Here is a 19081-nt window from a genome sequence, read left to right on the forward strand (position 1 = left end):
TTACTTGCCCAGACAGCACACAGGAATGCAGTCTTCCCTCCTCCCTTGCTGACCACCATTGCAGACACCCTTGGTAAGCACAGAGCTGGCAAGTCTCACTCCTGCCAGCACCCCGCCCTTGCACTAACATTGCACAGAGAACAGCGGATCATCCCACACCCTGAACAATCACTCTTATTTGAGGGGCACAGAGAAGGCACCCAGATCTGTGCTGGTCAGCACCCCACCCCCAAGCCAACACCACCTCCAGTGCAACAGCACAGTCTCTAGCAAGGGCCCCCCATCCCCCACCAGCTGTGTTGCCTCCACCACTATGGTGAACACCTGCAGGGAGGCAGGCACCCCTGCATCTGTTAGCACTCTTCTGCAGATGCTGCACCTCAGAACCCCCAGTACAATGGACTCAACCTCAAAGAGGTCAAAACTGGGGCCCAATGCAAGTCCCCCAGAGTTAGAGCACACAGTCCAGGAGTTGGGAGCTGAGCATTGGCCTCCTAAAATGTTCCAAAAACAAGATTGGATTCTTCCAGTCAGCTGAATGCACCTTATACCATAATCAAACCCTCAAGGTTATCAAATAGGATAAAAGAAAAAAATCCAAAGGTCAGCAACCTCAAAGATTGAAGATAGATAAGCCCACAAAGATGAGAAAGAATCAGTGCAAGAATGCTGAAAACTCAAAAAGCTAGAGTGCCTTCTTTCTTCCAGATGACCACACCATCTCTCCAGCAAGGGGCCAGAACATGGCTCAGATGGCTGAAATGATAGAAATAGAATTCAGAATATGGGTAGAAATGAAGATCATTGAGCTACAGGAGTATGTTGAAACTCAGTGCAAAGAAGGTAAAAATCATGATAAAACATGGCAGGAGTTGACAGACAAAATAGCCAGTACTGAAAAGAACATAACCAACCTGATAGAGCTGAAAAACACACTGCAGGAAGTTCATAATGCAATCACAATTATTAATAGCAGAATAGAACAAGCTGAGGAAAGAATCTCAGAGCTTAAAGGCTGGCTTTCTGAAATAAGATAGGCAGACAAGAATAGAAAGGGAAAAAAGCATGAAAAGGAATGAACAAAACTTCCAAGAAATATGGGATTATGTAAAGAGATTGAATCTGCGACTGATTGGTGTCTCTGAAAGAGATGGGGATAATGGAACCAACTTGGAAAACATGTTTCAGGTATCATCCATGAGAATTTCCCCAACCTAGCTAGAGAGGCCAACATTCAAATTCAGGAAATGCAGAGAACTCCAATAAGATACTTCACATGAAGATGATCCCCAAGACAGGTAATCATCAGATTCTCCCAAGTAAAAATGAAAACATGTTAAAGGCAGCTAGAGTGAAAGGTCAGGTCACCTACAAAGGGAAGCCCATCCAACTAACAGCAGACATCTCAGTTGAAACCCTACAAACTAGAAAAGACTGGGGCCCAATATTCAGTATTCTTAAATGGAATTCCAATCCAGAATTTCATACCTGCCCAAACTAAACTTTATAAGCAAAGGAGAAACAAGATCCTTTTCAGACAAGCAAATGCTAAGGAAATCTGTTACTACCGGACCTACCTTACAAGAGCTCCTGAAGGAAGCACTAAATGTGGAAAGGAAAGACCATTACCAGCCACTACAAAAACACATTGAAGTGCACAGATCAGTGACACTAGAAAGCAACCACATATGTCTGCAAAGTAACCAGCTAACATCATGATGACAGGATCAAATCCACACATATCAATACTGACCTTAAATGTAAATGGGCTAAATGCCCCAATTAAAAACACAGAGTTGCAAACTGGATAAAGAACCAAGACCCATTGATATGCTGTCTTCAAGAGACCCATCTCACATATACAGTGGCAAACATTGGTTCAAAAAAAAGGGATGGAAACTAATCTACCAAGCAAATGGAAAACAGAAAATGATAAGAGTTGCAGTTCTACTTTCTGACAAAACAAACTTTAAGCCAACAAAGGTTAAAAAAGACAAAGAAGGGCATTAGGTAATGGTAAAAGGTTCAAATCAACAGGAAGATCTAAATATCCTAAATATATATGCACCAACACAGGAGCACCCACATTCATAAAGTAGGTTCTTAGGGACCTTCAAAGACACTTAGACTCCCACACAATAATAGTGGAAGTCTTTAACACCCCACTGACAATATTAGACAGATCACCGAGAAAGAAAATTAACAAATATTCAGGTCCTGAACTCAGCCCTGAGTCAAATGGACCTGATAGATATCTACAGAACTCTCCACACAAAAACAACAGAATTTACATTCTTCTTATTGTCACATGGCATATGCCCTAAAATTGATCACATCATCAGAAGTAAAACACTCTTGAGGAAATACAAAAGAACTGAAATCATAACAAACAATCTCTAGGACCACAGTGCAATCAAATTAGAAATTAAGACTGAGAAATTTACTCACAACTGTACAGTTACATGGAAACTGAATAATCTGCTCCTTAATGTGTGTTTGGTAAATAATGAAATTAAGGCAAAAATCAATAAGTTCTTTGAAACTAATGTGAACAAAGATATAACATACCAGAATCTCTGGGACACAGATAAGGCAGCGTTAAGAAGGAAATTTATAGCACTAAATGCCCACATCAAAAAGTTAGAAAAATCTCCAGTTAACAATCTAACATCACAACTAAAAAGAACTAGAGAACCAAGAGCAAACAAATCCCAAAGCTAGCGGAAGACAAGAAATAACCAAAATCAAAGCTGAACTCAAAGAGATTGAGACAGAATACATGTCTTTTATAATGGATGAGTATAAGGCTCCAGATAGATACAGAGAATGATGACTTATGTAAACTTACTCTCTCTTAGCTCTATTACTGTCCCTGTTTTTCTCTTTGATGAGTTGTTTACTCTTTGGCAACAATAATTTTGCTAAAAATTTCTATAATGATGTTTTTTATTGTTTAATGTAAATGTAAAGAAAACATGATATATTTATAAATACATGTAGTATTTCTGAAACAGTTTTCTTAAAAAGGGTATACAATCTCTAATAACACCATAATATACTGATCTATTATGTTATATTAATTTGTTCATATCTCTGATGTCTGTAACATCAAGCACATTTGTCATGGTTTTTAAAGTAATATATATGTGTGTTTGTGTATGTGTATACATATATATATTTATGACACATGCTAGGCATAGTCATTGCACATACTAGGTATTTGCATGTTTTCTTAAACTGAAAATTATATAATCATATTCTTAAGACTTTGTGCCAATTTATTTAAATATAACACATCAGGTTGACCTTTAGAACTATTCTGAAGCTTTTTATAAAATATAAACTTATCACTAATGAAATATAAATTGGAAATAGAAAAAGAAGAGGATGCCAAAATGTTAACTGTGAAATTAGTTGTTTTTGTATTGTATTGTTACATTAAAAACCACCACAAAATTTGGTGGCTTTAACACATACAGTGATTTGTTATTTTTCACAAGTCTGGGCTTTCTGAGTGGGAATATCTTCTTCTCGTCTCATTATTTCATCCACATGACTCTAAGGTCACTCATGTAGCTGAAATAATGTCACCTCAGTTAGGTCTGGAGAATCTAAGCCTCACTCAGATGTGTGGGACCTTGGTACTGGCTATTCCACTAGACCTTTCTCTCCAAATGGTCACCCATCATTCCATTGTCTAGCCCAGCCTTCCTGACATGATAGTAGAAGTTTACCAAAGAGTGAAGACAGAAGAATGGAAACCTTTTGAAACCTAGGCTTCAGAACTGCCATACCATGACTTATTGGCCCATTCCATTGATCAAATCAAGTCAGAAATCCAGCTCAGTTGCAAGGTTGTGGAAATAGACCCCACCTCCTGACAGGAGGATTTCCAATGACTGTATGACCATATTTAATTTACCACAGTAGTATATGTGTAATTATTAAGTATAAAATTTATTTCTAAACTTACTGACCACGAGTACTAAGTATCAGAATGAAGAATGAATAAATGTTTATAATCCCTCTATTTTTTTAACTTTAAATTGAAGTTTAGGGGTACATGTGTAGAATGTGTAGGTTTGTTACATAGATAAACGTGTCATGAGGGTTGGTTGTACAGATTATTTCATCACCAGGTTATTAAGCCTAGTACCCATTAGTTATATTTCCTGCTTCTCTCCCTCCTCTCACCCTCCACCCTTCAACATGCCCGAGTGTGTGTTGTTCCCCCATGTGTTCTCATCATTTAGCTTCCACTTCTAAGTCACAACAAGTGGTATTTGGCTTTCTGTTCCTGCATTGGTTTGCTAAGGATAATGGGATCCAGCTCCATCCATGTCCCTGCAAAGAACATGATCTCATTGTTTTTTGTGGCTGCATAGTATTGCATGGTGTATAGGTACCACATTTTCTTTATTCAGTCTGTCATTGATGGGCATTTCGGTTGTTTCCATGTCTTTGCTATTGTGAATAGTGCTGCAATGAACATACATGTGCGTGTGTCTTTATAATATAATGATTTATAATCATTCGGGTATATACTCAGTAATGAGATTTCTGGGTCGAATGGTATTTCTGTCTGTAGGTCTTTGAGGAATTGCGACACTGTCTTCCACAATGGTTGAACTAATTTAAACTCCCACCAACAGTGTAAAAGTGTCCCTTTTTCTCCACAACCTTGCCAGTATCTGTTATTATTTGACTTTTTAGTAATAGTCATTCTGACTTGCATGAGATGATATCTCATTGTTGTTTTGATTTGCATTTTGCTAATCAGTGATGTTGAGCTTTTGTTCATATGCTTATAGGACACATGTATGTCTTCTTTTGAGAAGCGTCTGTTCATGTCCTTTCCCCACTTTTTAATGGGTTTTTTCCTTGTAAATTTATTTAAGTTCCTTGCAAATGCTGGATATTAGACCTTTGTCAGATGCATAGTTTGCAAAAAAATTGTCTCCCATTCTGTAGGTTGTCTGTTTACTTTTTTGATAGTTTCTTTTGCTATGCAGAAGCTCTTTAGTTTAATTGAATCCCATTTGTCAATTTTTGCTTTTGTTGCAATTGCTTTTAGTTTCTTTGTCATGAATTCTTTGCCCATGCCTATGTCCTAAATGGTATTGCCTAAGTTGTCTTCCAGGGTGTTTATAGTTTTGGGTTTTATATTTAAGTCTTTAATCCATCTTGAGTTAATTTTTGTATATGGTGTAAGGAAGGGGTCCAGTTTCAGTTTTCTGCATATGGCTAGCCAGTTCTCCCAGCACCTTTTATTGAATAGGTTGTTGCTTCTTTTTGTCACATATGTCAAAGATCAGAGAGTTGTAAGTGTGTGGTCTTATTTCTGGATTCTCTGTTCTGTCCCCATTGCTTGTTTTTGTCAGGTTTGTCAAAGATCAGACAGTTGTAGGTGTGCAGTCTTATTTTAAGGTTCTCTATTCTGTTCCATTGGTCCATGTGTCTTTTTGTACCAATACCATGCTGTTTTGGTTACTGTAGCCCTATAGTATAGTTCGAAGTCAGGTAGCAGGATGCCTCCAGCTTTATTTTTTTGTTTTTGTTTTTTGTTTTTGTTTTTTTGCTTAGGACCATGTTGGCTATTGAAATCCCTTTATTTTTTAATGATACATACAAATTACAAAGAATTCAAACAAGGCAAAGATGTAAAAAGGCAGTAAAAAAATAAAATGTACTTCAAGGCTAACTACCCAAGAGTAATCAATATTTAACATTGTTTATAAAACATTCCAACATCTTTCTATGCGTATTATGTAGCTAGAAGAATATATGGATGTTTAAATGAGTGAAAGACATAGCTATATAAACATTAGGATAATTTTCTGAAGCTAATATACAGTAGCATTTATTTACACTTAAACAGAAGAAAAGGGAACTGAGTAAAAGAGCCTATTGACTTTGAAATAACTATTTTTTATTACAAGAGATATTATATGCTGAAATCCCTCTAAATTTTAAAAAAATAAGAAAATCATTAATAGGTTACAGTCATATGTTAACTATGTGTTAAACCTTAGACAGGATTGGTTGAATCCTTGCTATGAAAGATAAGGATGTTTGCACTATTACATTTCTTCCCACCTACTCTCTCCTTACCTTCAAATTTCTGTTTATTATATGATTTTCAGAAAAAAACTGATAAAACAATATCCAGTCCTCAAACTAGTGCTTATTTCAAACTTGTTGCAGAGAGGTAGGAAGAAAAACAAAAAGTCAGCCCAGACTGTATCAGATCTGGAACTTGTACAGAAAAAAAAATAAGGGAAGCAAGAAACCAGAGACAACATATAGTCTTTGTTGGAATACTCTGCTCTTCTGAAATTTTATTAATGTCCAGTGCTAGAATCTTTCTTCCTAGATAAGGGTTTAGCTCATGATTATGTGGGGAGTGTCATCAAGTTTAAGATTAGTTTTCCAATTCAGTGTGCATTCGTTTCTAGAATCTTCATCTTGAATGCCATCAGCCCTCCATTGCATGTTTCTTATAGAAGCTGCTTACAATAAGAAAAAGATATGGAGTCTCTTTTAGTTTGCATCTCTGTAGATTTAGAGGTATTCATGAGAATTTTTAAGATTTTGAGAATTCACCATTATGACCTCTTTGGAGTCCAGAGTAGCATTAGGAGCCTCAAAATGGTGAACTCTATGTCTCAAAAATCTTTTGTTTCTGTCCTTAACCATCTAACCTTTGAGACTTATGAAGCTATGTCGATTGCTTATTTGGTTGTTGCTTATGGAGGTTTTTCTTCTAGTTTTTACTCTTTTATGTTGATTTTATGAGATATTAGGAGGGGGATTTTTGTGATACACCTTCATTCTACTAAAGATGAATGGAATGCAATACTAGAAATGCAAGGCAATAATTTTTTAAAGAAATATCCTCCACATAAGGAAAAGTTAATCACTAAAATAAACAATGTCCTCAGCCTCACTTTTGCAACAGATGCAGAGGGACTTTTCATAAGTTGCTTTCATGAAAAAATCTTCAATGACCTCTTATTTGGTAGAGGCAGCTGAATATTAAAGTTTTCTCAGAATAAAGTGGATCTAACAGGTGCAGAAACAAATATGGCAAGATAAATTGCTTTCTAACTAAGCTAAGATAAATTACTAAGGTAAATAAGATAAATTTAATAAGTTGGTACAGTAAATAAGACAAACTGCTTTTTTAACATGATAGAATAAAAAGACTCAGTATCTAATGTGGCACATAGTTCAGTTTAATATGTATCCATATATCACCTTGAGGTATCTTTCTTAAAATGCAGCTTCTGATTCAGTAGATCTTGGATGGAACTTCAAATTGTGTATTTCTGATTCCGTGACACTGCTGGTGCCAGTTCTCAGATCATACTTCTAGTAACAAGATTCTAGACAACTATAGACTAAGAGCTCCTCTACTTGACTGAATCCTTGAGACCAGAGACACTGCCTTATTTATCTTTGCATTGCTGTTCTCTAAGGAAGTACCTGAATAATAGTTTGCCCTGAAATATTTTCTTGTTAATTGAATTAATGAATCAGATGCATGACAACTAGGAGCCTGGAAAACTGGTATTCTATACTGGTGGGTGAGGAAGAATTATTTTGTTTTGAAAAACAAGTGACTGAATGATAGGATTTCTATTTGTCTTAAAATCTAAAAGCCTTACTAAAATTTTTGCTCACATGAAGTCTGCCATATATCACATTAGCTATTTTGGCCAACAAAATATTACCTCCCAAATGCTTGAATAGGTTCTTAATTGCTCTCAAGATAACAAATGTTATTCAAATGAAAGAAATCTATACATTAAGTGTTACCAGTTATCCATCCTGGAAATAGAAAAACTTTAGTAATATTACTGTAGTAAAACTGATTTTTGTTTGTTTGTTTGAGACGGAGTCTTGCTGTGTCACCCAGGCTAGAGTGCAGTAGCACATTCTTGGCTCACTGCAACCTCCACCTCCCTGGTTCAAGCGATTCTACTGCCTCAGCCTCCCGAGTAGCTGGGATTAGAGGCACCCACCACCGTGGCCAGCTAATTTTTGTATTTTTAGTAGAAACGGCGTTTCACCATCTTGGCCTGGGTGGCCTCGAACTCCTGACCTCGTGATCCACCCATCTCGGCCTCCCAAAATGCTGGGATTACAGGCGTGAGCCACTGCGTCCGGCCAACTGATTTTAAACTGTATGAAATCTTTTTGGGCCTACCCAACTATCTGTGAAATTTACCCTTGAGTAATTGAACAGATTGTCTCCTTAGACTAGTAGTTTTCAGTTGCTGGCTACATTTTAGAATTACTTGGGAAGCTTTTAAAAATCCCAGTGCCCAGGCTATACCAAAGAGGTGAGACCCAAGTATTTTTTAAAGCTCCGCAGATAATTCCGTTGTGCACCCAAGGTTGAGAACCATTACTTGACTATTAGCTCTTTGAAATCTGAGTCAGTGTTCCTCTTATTTTTAACTTTTAACACTTAATACATGGTAGGTACTTCATAAATGTTTACTTAGTCGACAGATGAATTATGTTATAAGGAAGTATTGCCTGAGGCAAAACAGGAGCATTCTTCAGTATAAAGGGACCATTTTTACTATCTTTATTAGCATCTTAAAATTTGAAAAGTTTGAATACCCTCTTAATGTTAATACTGAAAGTTGGTATTTGATATAGATAAACATTTTGGTGTTGAGATATTTTGCTGATGCAACTTGGATTTCATATCACTTTTTATCAAGATTTGATATAAATGGATTGTGATCAGAGGTGAGAAAACTGTGGCACAGGTATTTCACTACCATAATGGAAGTACTTAAAGGAATGTTACAAAGAGATCTAAGGTGTTCTAGGATACATCAGTCGGAAAACAAAGACGGCTAATCTACACATTGCTGAGTTGTGGTATCAACCGTGGTTTTGTTTTTTGTTTATTGTTTTCTTCAGACAGAGTCTCACTCTGTCACCCAGGCTGGAGCGCAGTGGCATGATCTCAGCTCACTGCAACCTCCGCCTCCCAGGTTCAAGTGATTCTCCTGCCTCAATTTCCTGAGTAGCTGTGACTACAGGCGCACTCCACCATGCCTGGCCAATTTTTGTATTTTTAGTAGAGATGGGGTTTTGCCATGTTGGCCAGGCTGTTCTCGAGCTCCTGACCTTATGTGATCCACCCGCCTCGGCCTCCCAAAGTGCTTGGTGAGCCTCTGCGCCCGGCTGGTTTTTTTATATACCGGAAAGAATAGAGAGCTATTTATAAGAGTGAGTATTTAAGCTTTTCTGCTTTTTAAAATGAAGCACAGACAATTGAAGTTTTAACTTCAGTTTATGAAACCACTTTATAAGCACCTTTATTATAATAATCATTGATTTTTAAGGGGCTTTCCTCAGAACAAAATTATAACTATATCAGGGATCAAAGTTCTTTAGATGGGCTCTCAGTTATCTACAATTTATGTTTTTAAAAATAGTTTGTTGCCATTAATTAATCATTGCACAGAAAAGTTCCCTTCATTTGGAGCTCTGAGCTCTGCATTTCTGTGATACCAGAATAAAACACAAATCTGCAAAGAAAGGGAAAAAATCATTTTTTAGGTCTTGGATTTATTCTAAATAATCATCCTACATTTTGTGTCACTGATGAATTTGAGAATTGCGGGGACTGTATTGTACATCTCGGTGTCAGCCTGCTATTTGTATTACACAACAGTTATCGGCAATTAAATGATGAAATTTTATTTTTAAATTTTGACTCTGAATTGTAAAAACATAATGAAACAATATAATACCAATGCAAGTATATGATTATAATTTAATGAGCACTTAATTGCCCTTTTTAGCAAATAGCTAAAATGTAGGATGGGTTGATAGAATTAGCAAGAATAGGAAAAGTCAGCAGATGGAGATCCTAGTTTCACTTTGTTACAAACTAGGTGTGTAACTTTGTAAATTATTTAAGCACATTGTACTTCAGTTGTCTCTTTAGAAAATAAAGAGGCAAATCTGCTACAGACCCTTCTAGCTCCAAAATTTTATGACATGTAGTTCTAATCTCTATAACTGTCATAGTAGTGCATTTTGAATGGCTGAAAAGAACTTCAGATAAGCCGTTACTTATAAAATCTTTATTTATGGTTTTTCTTATGTTTTATTTACTTTCAAGAATTTGATACTTGCATCCTCATTTTCTATAATTAATAAGTACTCAAAATTTCGGTGCCTTTTGATCAAGAGTGAAACTGTTCCATGAATTGTGCTTAGAAATTTTCTTACTGACTGTTGAAAAGAATCTGTGTTTCCTCGTTGAATACAAAGTGTTCCAGGACGGGGATGTTTTGAGCAAGCAGGCATGTTTTTCTGCACATGACTATACTATTGTTTTCTTTCAGGAAACCCTGATAGATTGGTGTGATGAAAAGGAACTTAATTTGATATTAACAACTGGAGGAACAGGATTTGCACCACGAGATGTCACTCCAGAGGTGAGATAGTACATGCCTTTTCATATTCAAGGATTAAACTAATCATGGTTTTTTTAATCCTTTTTACTATATTTATATTATTTTTATAACTTTGCTAGGCATAACAAATGACTTGTAGTTCTAATAATGTGAAAATTTTGCTGTGGATAAATGTTTCCTGACTTTTTTTCTTTGGGCTTAAACTAGAAATGACACAATGTGAGGAAGATTAAACTGGTCCAAAGGTAATCTGTCATTTTCTTGGTGTCAGCCTAATTTCAGGCACATTTCCAAAGGAAGTGATAGCAGAATTCTGGTGGTTAGCATGGCATCTGGTCTGATGTGCTTTGTCAATACAATTCTTTTCTTGAGGTACCCTTTTCATTTGTCTAAAATTACAGTAAGATGACTGCAATAGAATATACTGATTTTACAGTACTTTTGTTGAAAAGGGATATATTTTCCACAATTCTAAATGTGAACAGCATTTAAATGCAGAATTTAATGAGCCCAAAAGTAGGATTAATATCTAGGTTTAAGACCACAGGAATCATCTTCAACTATTTTATATATAGGAAGAAAAATTAGGGAAAGAATGAAGAATAAGCACTATTAACTAATATGGGGGGGGGTGTATTTTTTCTTTAAGGAAGCCATAAACCACAGTTGTCACCTCAGAGCCATACATAAAATTACATCACCACTTGTGACATTGTTTCCTTTACCTCCCCAACCCCCCAAAAGTGTTTCTTGGATCAGTTTCAACTTAATATTTTACTATGTCTTTCTATTTCAAATCAGTACACTATTTTATCTACTACCTTATTAACATTCCACAAGGTACTTTTGCTCTGCATCTATTAAATAATTACTGGCCTTCTTATAATAGTACAATGGTTTTCAAAGTTTAGCCTGCATCAGAATCAACCAGAGGACTTATACTAAAACACAAATTGCTTGATCCCCCACCCCTAGAGTTTCTGATTCAGTAAAGCTGCAATGGGTCTTGAGAATCTGTATTTCTAGCAAGGCCCCAGGTGATGCAGATGTTGTTGTTGGACCATAGACCATACTTTCAAACTTTGAGAACTGCTGCTCTACTATATGAAAATGCAATTTTAAAAAGTATTTTTTTTCTGTTCCTCTATATAAAAACCATGGTACATAAACTTTTGATATTATTATAATTAGGGTTTTAAATAAAATAGTTTTGGCTTTTAAAGCGATCAAAATCGAGTCATATTAAGAGGTTAACTTCAACTGCATGAAGTCATCCTTACACTATTTAGCTTCTGGCTTCTATAGTTAGTGGTTCTTTGGCAAAGTTTTACATTTCTTTTATGCTATGACTAACTGAAAAAGTACAATTGGGAAGGAAGCCATCTCCTGCAGAGGTATGCTTGTGTTTTGTTTCTTTGTAAAAACACTGACTACTTATGTTAAGATATGGATTTTTGGAGTTTGGGTGCTGTCTTAAGTGTTTTAGTAAATCACTTTGGGTTTACGTATGCCTATTTTTTGTGTGATGGTTTGATATTTTCATATTTTTTCATAACAGAAAAATAGAAAAAATTTCACCAGAAAATTAATTCATAACCAAATAACGGTATTATTTTTAATTCCTTGGATAATTCATTGTGGGGAAATAGTTTACATCACAAAATGTTTTGTATCCTACGGGGCTTCCAGTTAATACAAAATGCTGGGCTGAAAATTCAAACTTTTGAATTCTGGCACTGCTACTTATCAACAAGGTGACCATAGATGGAGTGTTTTTACTCACATTTCTGATGCTATGTGGGTTTTTTTATTCGAACCAACCAGTTCTTCAACTCTCCAGATATCAAATGTCCTTCTTTTTATTTCAATTAAATTCTGACACTACCTACCAGGAATCAGTACTAGACTCTGCAGATTTAAGGGCTCCATCCACAAGACTGCCTTCACATCACATGCCAATGGCAAGTACCAGATCCCCAGGCTACTCAAAATTCTGTCCTACTTGACTACAAAGTCAGTTGGTTCCCAAAACTCCCCCCATTTTCAGATTCACTAATTTGCTAGAATAGGTCCAAAAACTCCTGGAAACACTTTACTTATGCTTACCAGTTTACTATAAAGGATACAATTTAGGAATAGCCAAATGCAGGAGATGCACAGAGCAAGGTATAGGGGCAAGGAGGTTCCATCCCCTCTCAGTATTTAGCGCCCCTCCGGCACCTTGATGTGTTCATCACTCTGGAAGCTCTCTGAATCCCATTGTTCCAAGATATTTTATGGAGCTCAGTCTCCAACCCCGCCCCTCAGTGGGTGAAACTGAAAATTCCAATGCTCATAATAACTTAGCCTTTCCAGTGACCAGACCAGCCCCATCCTGAGGCTATCTAGGCACCCACCCTAAGTCATCTCATTAGCATAAACTTAGGTGTGATCTGAAAAGGTTTGGGCCTGGCATGGTGGCTCCTACCTGTAATCCCAGCACTTTGAGAGGCCCAGGCGGGTGGATCAGTTGAGGCCAGGAGTTCAAGACAAGCCTGGCCAACAAAGTGAGACCATGTCTTTACTAAAAATACAAAGAATTAGCTGGGCATGGTGACACACGCCTGTAATCCCAGCTACTCGGGTAGCTGAGGCATGAGAATCACTTGAACCTGAGAGTAGAGGTTTCGGCAAGCAGAGGTCGCAACATTGCACTCCAGCCTGGGTGACAGAGGGAGACCCTGTCTCAAAAAAACAAAAAAAAAGGTGGGGTGAGGGGGTACAGAGGGTTTGTTAGGAATAGCAAAAGGCACTCTCTACTCCTATCACTCAGGAAATTCCCAAGGGTTTTATGAGTTCTATAATAAGTCAGGAACCAAGAGCAAAGACCAAATGTATTTTTGTCTTACACCTCAATAGACTAGTCATTTAACCACTCTGTGCCTTAGTTTTCTATAAAGCAAGGGAAATAAAAGCACCTATTTACCAAGGTGGCTGTGACTGTTCAATGAGAACTATTCCTGGTATTTTATGTAAGAGTTAATTTATAGGAGTTAATTTTTTTTATTTGTTGCTATGTAACTTATGTAACTACCAAAGGGACACATTTGATAGTTTTTCTTTTTTACATGTAATACCAAATAGACAACTATAGCCTTTTACTTGATTTAAAGTATGTCCATGAAGTCTTTAGAATCTTGTCAAATTATTTCTTAATTTTGATAGGGTAAGCTTCATATTTGATCTCTTCCATCTCTATATTATATAAATCAGAAATCTTGAATTTCTGCTATTCTAGTATCTAGGTTTTCTTTTCTTTTCTTTTTTGGCACTACTAGTTGACAAGTGTCTGTTTCCATGGCATTGTATATTTCATTATTCAGAAATTGAGCAGTATTTTATTCTTAAAGTTTTTCAGTTATTTGAAAACTATTGAGGTGCTCTTATATTCATATATACCTATAGCAGCTACATAGTTAAAATTATATTAGAGGTTTCTTAAATGGATTTAAAATATACATAAATATGTCTTCTCTAATATCTATTTTTGAAAAGAAGCAATTTACCTGATTGTGAATAACTTGATCTTTAATAGGTTCACTTCATATTTTATATGTATATATAAATACATATGATATGATATCTATGGCAAAAGTTTGTAGCACTCGTGGGCTATTAAATAATACTAATAAAATAAATAAATAAGCAAACATAAAATCAATATAGGCCCACTAAAAAGTAATTCTACTAATTTCCCTTTTACTTTACACCCTAGAGTAGTTGCAGTTCTTATAATATCTAACATATAATATTGATGTGTCAGAAAGGAATTTAGAAATATAATCCTGGACCTGAATTATATAGTAATTTGTCTGTTTTGATAGTTGTATCTAAAGAGAAGAAGCTGTTTTTAGACACATTTGCCTATATTATATACATCAGGATTTCCAATATTTTAAATGAGGTCAGAAGTTATTGGTAGCACAAATACTAATTTGATAAAAGTAAAACAATGTAAAACTTCTCCCTTAAAATCCTAATGTTTTATAGTCAATAATTGTCAGTAATTAGCTTAATCTGTAAAGCACAAAGGAAAATTGTTTGTGGGATGTGTGTGTTGTAAGAAAAAAAATGAAGGATGAAAATGATGAATAGGATGAATGAAAAAAAAAAAATCCAAAGATTTTGTCAATGGGTGTGAGCTCTAGATAAAATGAAAAATTTAATCAAACAGATTTCTCCCCAGGTCTATTAAAAACAAGAATAGAATATCAAGTATAGTAAAGTTTATCTTCTTTATTATATATTTTATAGGAATAGGGCTATCAGAATTGATTTTCCTAAATTATGAATTTGTTTATATTTTTAGGCCCTGCATCATAGAATATGGTTCCTCTGATACTTGCATGCCTTCTAGCCTTCTCCCTGCCTCTAAATATGAGATGCTATCAAAACTTACATATAAAAGCATGACAATTCTCACTCATCAACTTTTTAGAATTTTGTCTTGATAATAAAAACTGGTTTTTAATAACAGATTGCTTGCTTTTTTTTTTTTTGCGACAGAGTCTCACTCTGTCACCCAGGCTGGAGTGCAGTGGCATGATCTCAGCTCACTGCAACCTCCACCTTCCAAGTCCAAGCAGTTCCTGTGCCTCAGCCTCCTGAGTAGCTGGAATTACAGGCGTGCACCACCAAGCCCAGCTAATTTTTATATTTTTAGTAGAGACAGGGTTTCGCCACGTTGGCCAGGATGGTCTCAAACTGCTGACCTCAAGTGATCTGCCCACTTCGGCCTCCCAAAGTGCTGAGATTACAGGCATGAACCACTGTGCCTGGCCAGATTTCATTTTTTTCTGGTCTGATAAAGGTTGGATAATTCATTGGCACTAGTGAAATATTAGTAATTATAAAGTTCCACAGATCATAAAACGCATTTCTATACAAAGTATTTTCCTTTTATGTCCCATTATTACTTCAAAGCAATGTATGTCCAAAAAAGGTATTATTACATAAAGGATCTGTGTTCGATAATATAGTAAATTAGAAAATGTTAAACTGTTAAATATTTAAAAGGCACAAAATAACTTTCAGTACTTTTAGAGCACTAAGCTGTATTGAATTAAGGGTTGTATGCTAATATATTATTTTGATCATAAGTAAAAGAGTTAAGTAAAAGCCTAGCATGCATGTATATCTCAACCACTTGTTCATTCATGAAGCTTTTGTTTTTAATCCTCAATATGTGTTCAGTGCCATGCTTGGTACTGAAGATAAAAAATGAGTGAGACTTTCACAGGGGTAAGGAATGTGGCCCACAAGCCAAATCCAGCCTGTCACCTTTTTTTTGCATGTCCAGGGAGCTAAGAATAGATTTTACATTTTTAAATGGCTGAAAAAATCAAAAGGAGAGTAATATTTGTGAGGTGAAAGTTATTTGGAATTTGAATTTTACGGTCTATAAATGAAGTTTTATTGGAACAAAGCTACACTTATTTATGTATTGTCTATGGCTAAAACAGCAGAGTTGAGAACTTGTAAACAAGACCACATAGCCTATAAAGCCTGACGTATTTATCGTCTGATGCTTTGCAAAAAAAGTTTGTCCACCTGTGGCCTGTTGGATGACAACAAGTCATCTCTACTCACATTTTTTTATTTTCTCACTTTTACCTTTGGTTCTTTAGTAATCCAAATAATGTTAGGTTTCCTTCCTTATATTTTTAATTTCAGATGGAGCAAAGAAAAAACGCTTTTCTGCCATATTGAAGTGTATTGCCCCATTGTCTCAATAGACAATATAGCATAACAAAACTAAAATATCCCTTATTCTAAATAATATATAGAATTCTGCACTTTAAAAATTAATACAATGAATTTGTTGTACATTAAGTAAAATCTCACTCTTAAAAATAATTTTAAACTGAGAAAAAATAATTTGAAACTGACATTCTTAGGAATGCCTCATAACAAAAGTATGCTGATATAATTGATGATTATAATCAAACAAAAGAAGAAATAGCAAAAATACCAGGAAACTATAAATTTGACATAAGGAATATTTATTTAAAAGGGTTCTTATAACTGTTTCATTATGGAAGTGAAGAGGCATCAGGCAAAATGACCTCTTTCAAGAGGGAAAATACTACAAAATGGTACCAAAGAAACCTGACTTAGGAAAAGACTCTGAATTTTAGAAGGTATATTCTGTTTATAGACTACTTTTAGTTTGCTTTGGGGCAGATTAATATCTAAGCTTTTCTACAATTTTTTTTCACTTAGGTTATTAGATTTTTTTCATGAAAATGTCAGTTTTCTAGTACAAATTAAAGAAAGTTATAAAAATTGTTTTATAATCAATTGGTTGAAATGTGTGTATTTCATAATTTTAAGTGTGTGTTTACTATAAGACAGGTATTATTTTATGTAGTCATTAGTCATTTTTCTTTCTTGTATTGCAATGCTTCAAAAATAAGAACACTGTATAAGCCTTGGGAAGAAGAAAAAATTGACCTAAGTTACTAACAACATGTTAATGATCTTCAATTTGTTACTCTTGTGAAAGATAGTGAGAATTTACATTTAATAACTCACCTAAAAGTTAATATTGGCCATTTTCACAATCAGAAAACACTCTCCTACATTTTAACAGAAGCATAGCAAAAAACACCATATTTAACCATTTGTTTTTGATATAAAATTTGATTTTGTTTTGAGTAAAATAAAATACCTGTTATACATGGTAAGGCTAAAATTAATCATATAGAACTAGGATTTTGACTATCTTAAAATTGTTCTATGTAAATAGGATAATTTAACAATATTAAATTGCTTACAAAGAAGAATACTAGAAACCCTTATACCTGAAGTATTTAAAACTAAATTTAATAAAATGTTCCATCCCTCTATGGTCAGATTTGATGCTTATATTTGATGCCATTTTAAGGAGCTCATCCTAATTTTATGAAATAGTTCCCATGTCATATCTTTGTCTAAACACGTTGGCATGCAATATGGTATAGTGGAAAAAGGTTACACTATAGAGTCAGTTTCCCAAATTTAAATATTAGTGCTACTACTTACTAACTGTGAAACTTAAGGCAAGTTGACCTGTTCAAATCTGTTTTCTCATCTGCTAAATTAGCTGATGCCTACCTACATCTCAAAATTGTTGATTCTAATAATAAAAATAGTCAATAATAACAACTAACACAGATAGCAATTGCTATGTGCAAATAACTCTTTTAAGCATATGTTAACTCATTTATTCTTCAAAACAACCATATGAGGCCAGGTGTGGTGGCTCATGCCTGTAATCCCAGCCCTTTGGGAGGCTGAGGCGGGTGGATCACTTGAGGTCAGGATTTTGAGACCAGCCTGGCCAACATGGTGAAACCCGTGTCTACTAAAATACAAAAAATTCAGCGAAGCATGTTGTTGCATGCCTGTGGTCCCAGCTACTCAGGAGGCCAAATCACGAGAATCACTTGAACCCAGGAGGCAGAAGTTGCAGTGAGTAAAGGTGGGGCCACAGCTTTCCAACCTGGGTGACAGAGTGCGACCCTGTTTTAAAAAATAAATAAATAAGATATGTATAAGGCAGGTACTATTTATGGTTATCTCTGCCTTAAAGATGGAGCAACTGTGACACAGATTGATTCATTGACTTGCCCAAGATTTTTCAAGTAGTAAATGGCAATAAATGCATGTAAAAGGATCTAACATAATGCCTGTAATCTTTGTAGATGTTTAGTGTTTGTCCTTTTTCTTCCTCATTTAATTAACAGTATTACTTATTATCTCTAATTAGATATGGTAGCTCCAAATACTTTTGCTACTAACCATCGTGCTTCTGATAGCTATTGTTAACTACAAACATAATTGGTGGATATGTCTTAAAAATAAGGACTTGTCTTGAAACAGCCAGATATATGAAAAAATAACTTTTTAGTAATAGCCCAATTTATATCTGGGGTTTATAATTATTTTTGTTTTGTCCACTGAAAGCAGAATTTTTTTTCATATCATAGGCACACTTAGGACCTTCCTGTTTGGTAAGAACAGCATTCATTGTCTTTGTTCAATGTAACAAATATTTATGAAGCACCTTGGGCTTTATCAAACCTAAAGCTAAAGTACATATACTCCTAAAATAGTCATATGACAATTCAAGACAGTTTAAACCTGGTACCAGAAATATTCAGCCAATTCAGGCAAAAAGATTTATTCAAAGAGAAAGATTAAAAGAGAGCTTGAGTAATGAGTGAAATTTTTATAAAATTCAAGCTAAAATTGAATGGGATTCAGGTTTTGAAAGAGGAAGACCTTAATGGTAGGAGTAAAGAAGGAGGAAAATATATGAGCAAGGCACAGAGAAATATAAACATAAAATCTTTCTGGCTAAAACAGAGAATTCACTTTATGTAGAAGGATGGATACACTAGACCTACATTATTTTATTTCTTTCAGACTGGCTAGAGAGGTACCAAATATAGAAATGAGAGATTTACTGTATTAGTCTGTTCTCACTTCACTAATAAGGACATACCCAAGTCTGGGTAATTTGTAAAAGAAAGAGGCTTAATTGACTCACAGTTCCGCAGGGTGTGGTAGGCCTCAGGAAACATAATCATGGTGGAAGTTGAAGCAAA

The 19081-nt window shown here is 35.2% G+C and overlaps 1 protein-coding gene across 16 annotated transcripts in view; it reads left to right on the plus strand.

Moving 5' to 3' along the window:
• Positions 1 to 19081, plus strand: part of GPHN (gephyrin) — a 700118-nt gene that overhangs the window by 334121 nt on the left and 346916 nt on the right. For all 16 annotated transcript variants that reach the window (XM_003263586.4, XM_004087163.3, XM_030812325.1 and 13 more), the window contains one exon: positions 10380 to 10472. In XM_003263586.4, coding sequence (XP_003263634.1) covers positions 10380 to 10472 — 93 coding nt within the window. The remainder of the gene's footprint in view (positions 1 to 10379; positions 10473 to 19081) is intronic.

Source organism: Nomascus leucogenys, chromosome 1a (genome assembly GCF_006542625.1).
Source record: "Nomascus leucogenys isolate Asia chromosome 1a, Asia_NLE_v1, whole genome shotgun sequence".
Taxonomy (NCBI): Eukaryota; Metazoa; Chordata; class Mammalia; order Primates; family Hylobatidae; genus Nomascus; species Nomascus leucogenys.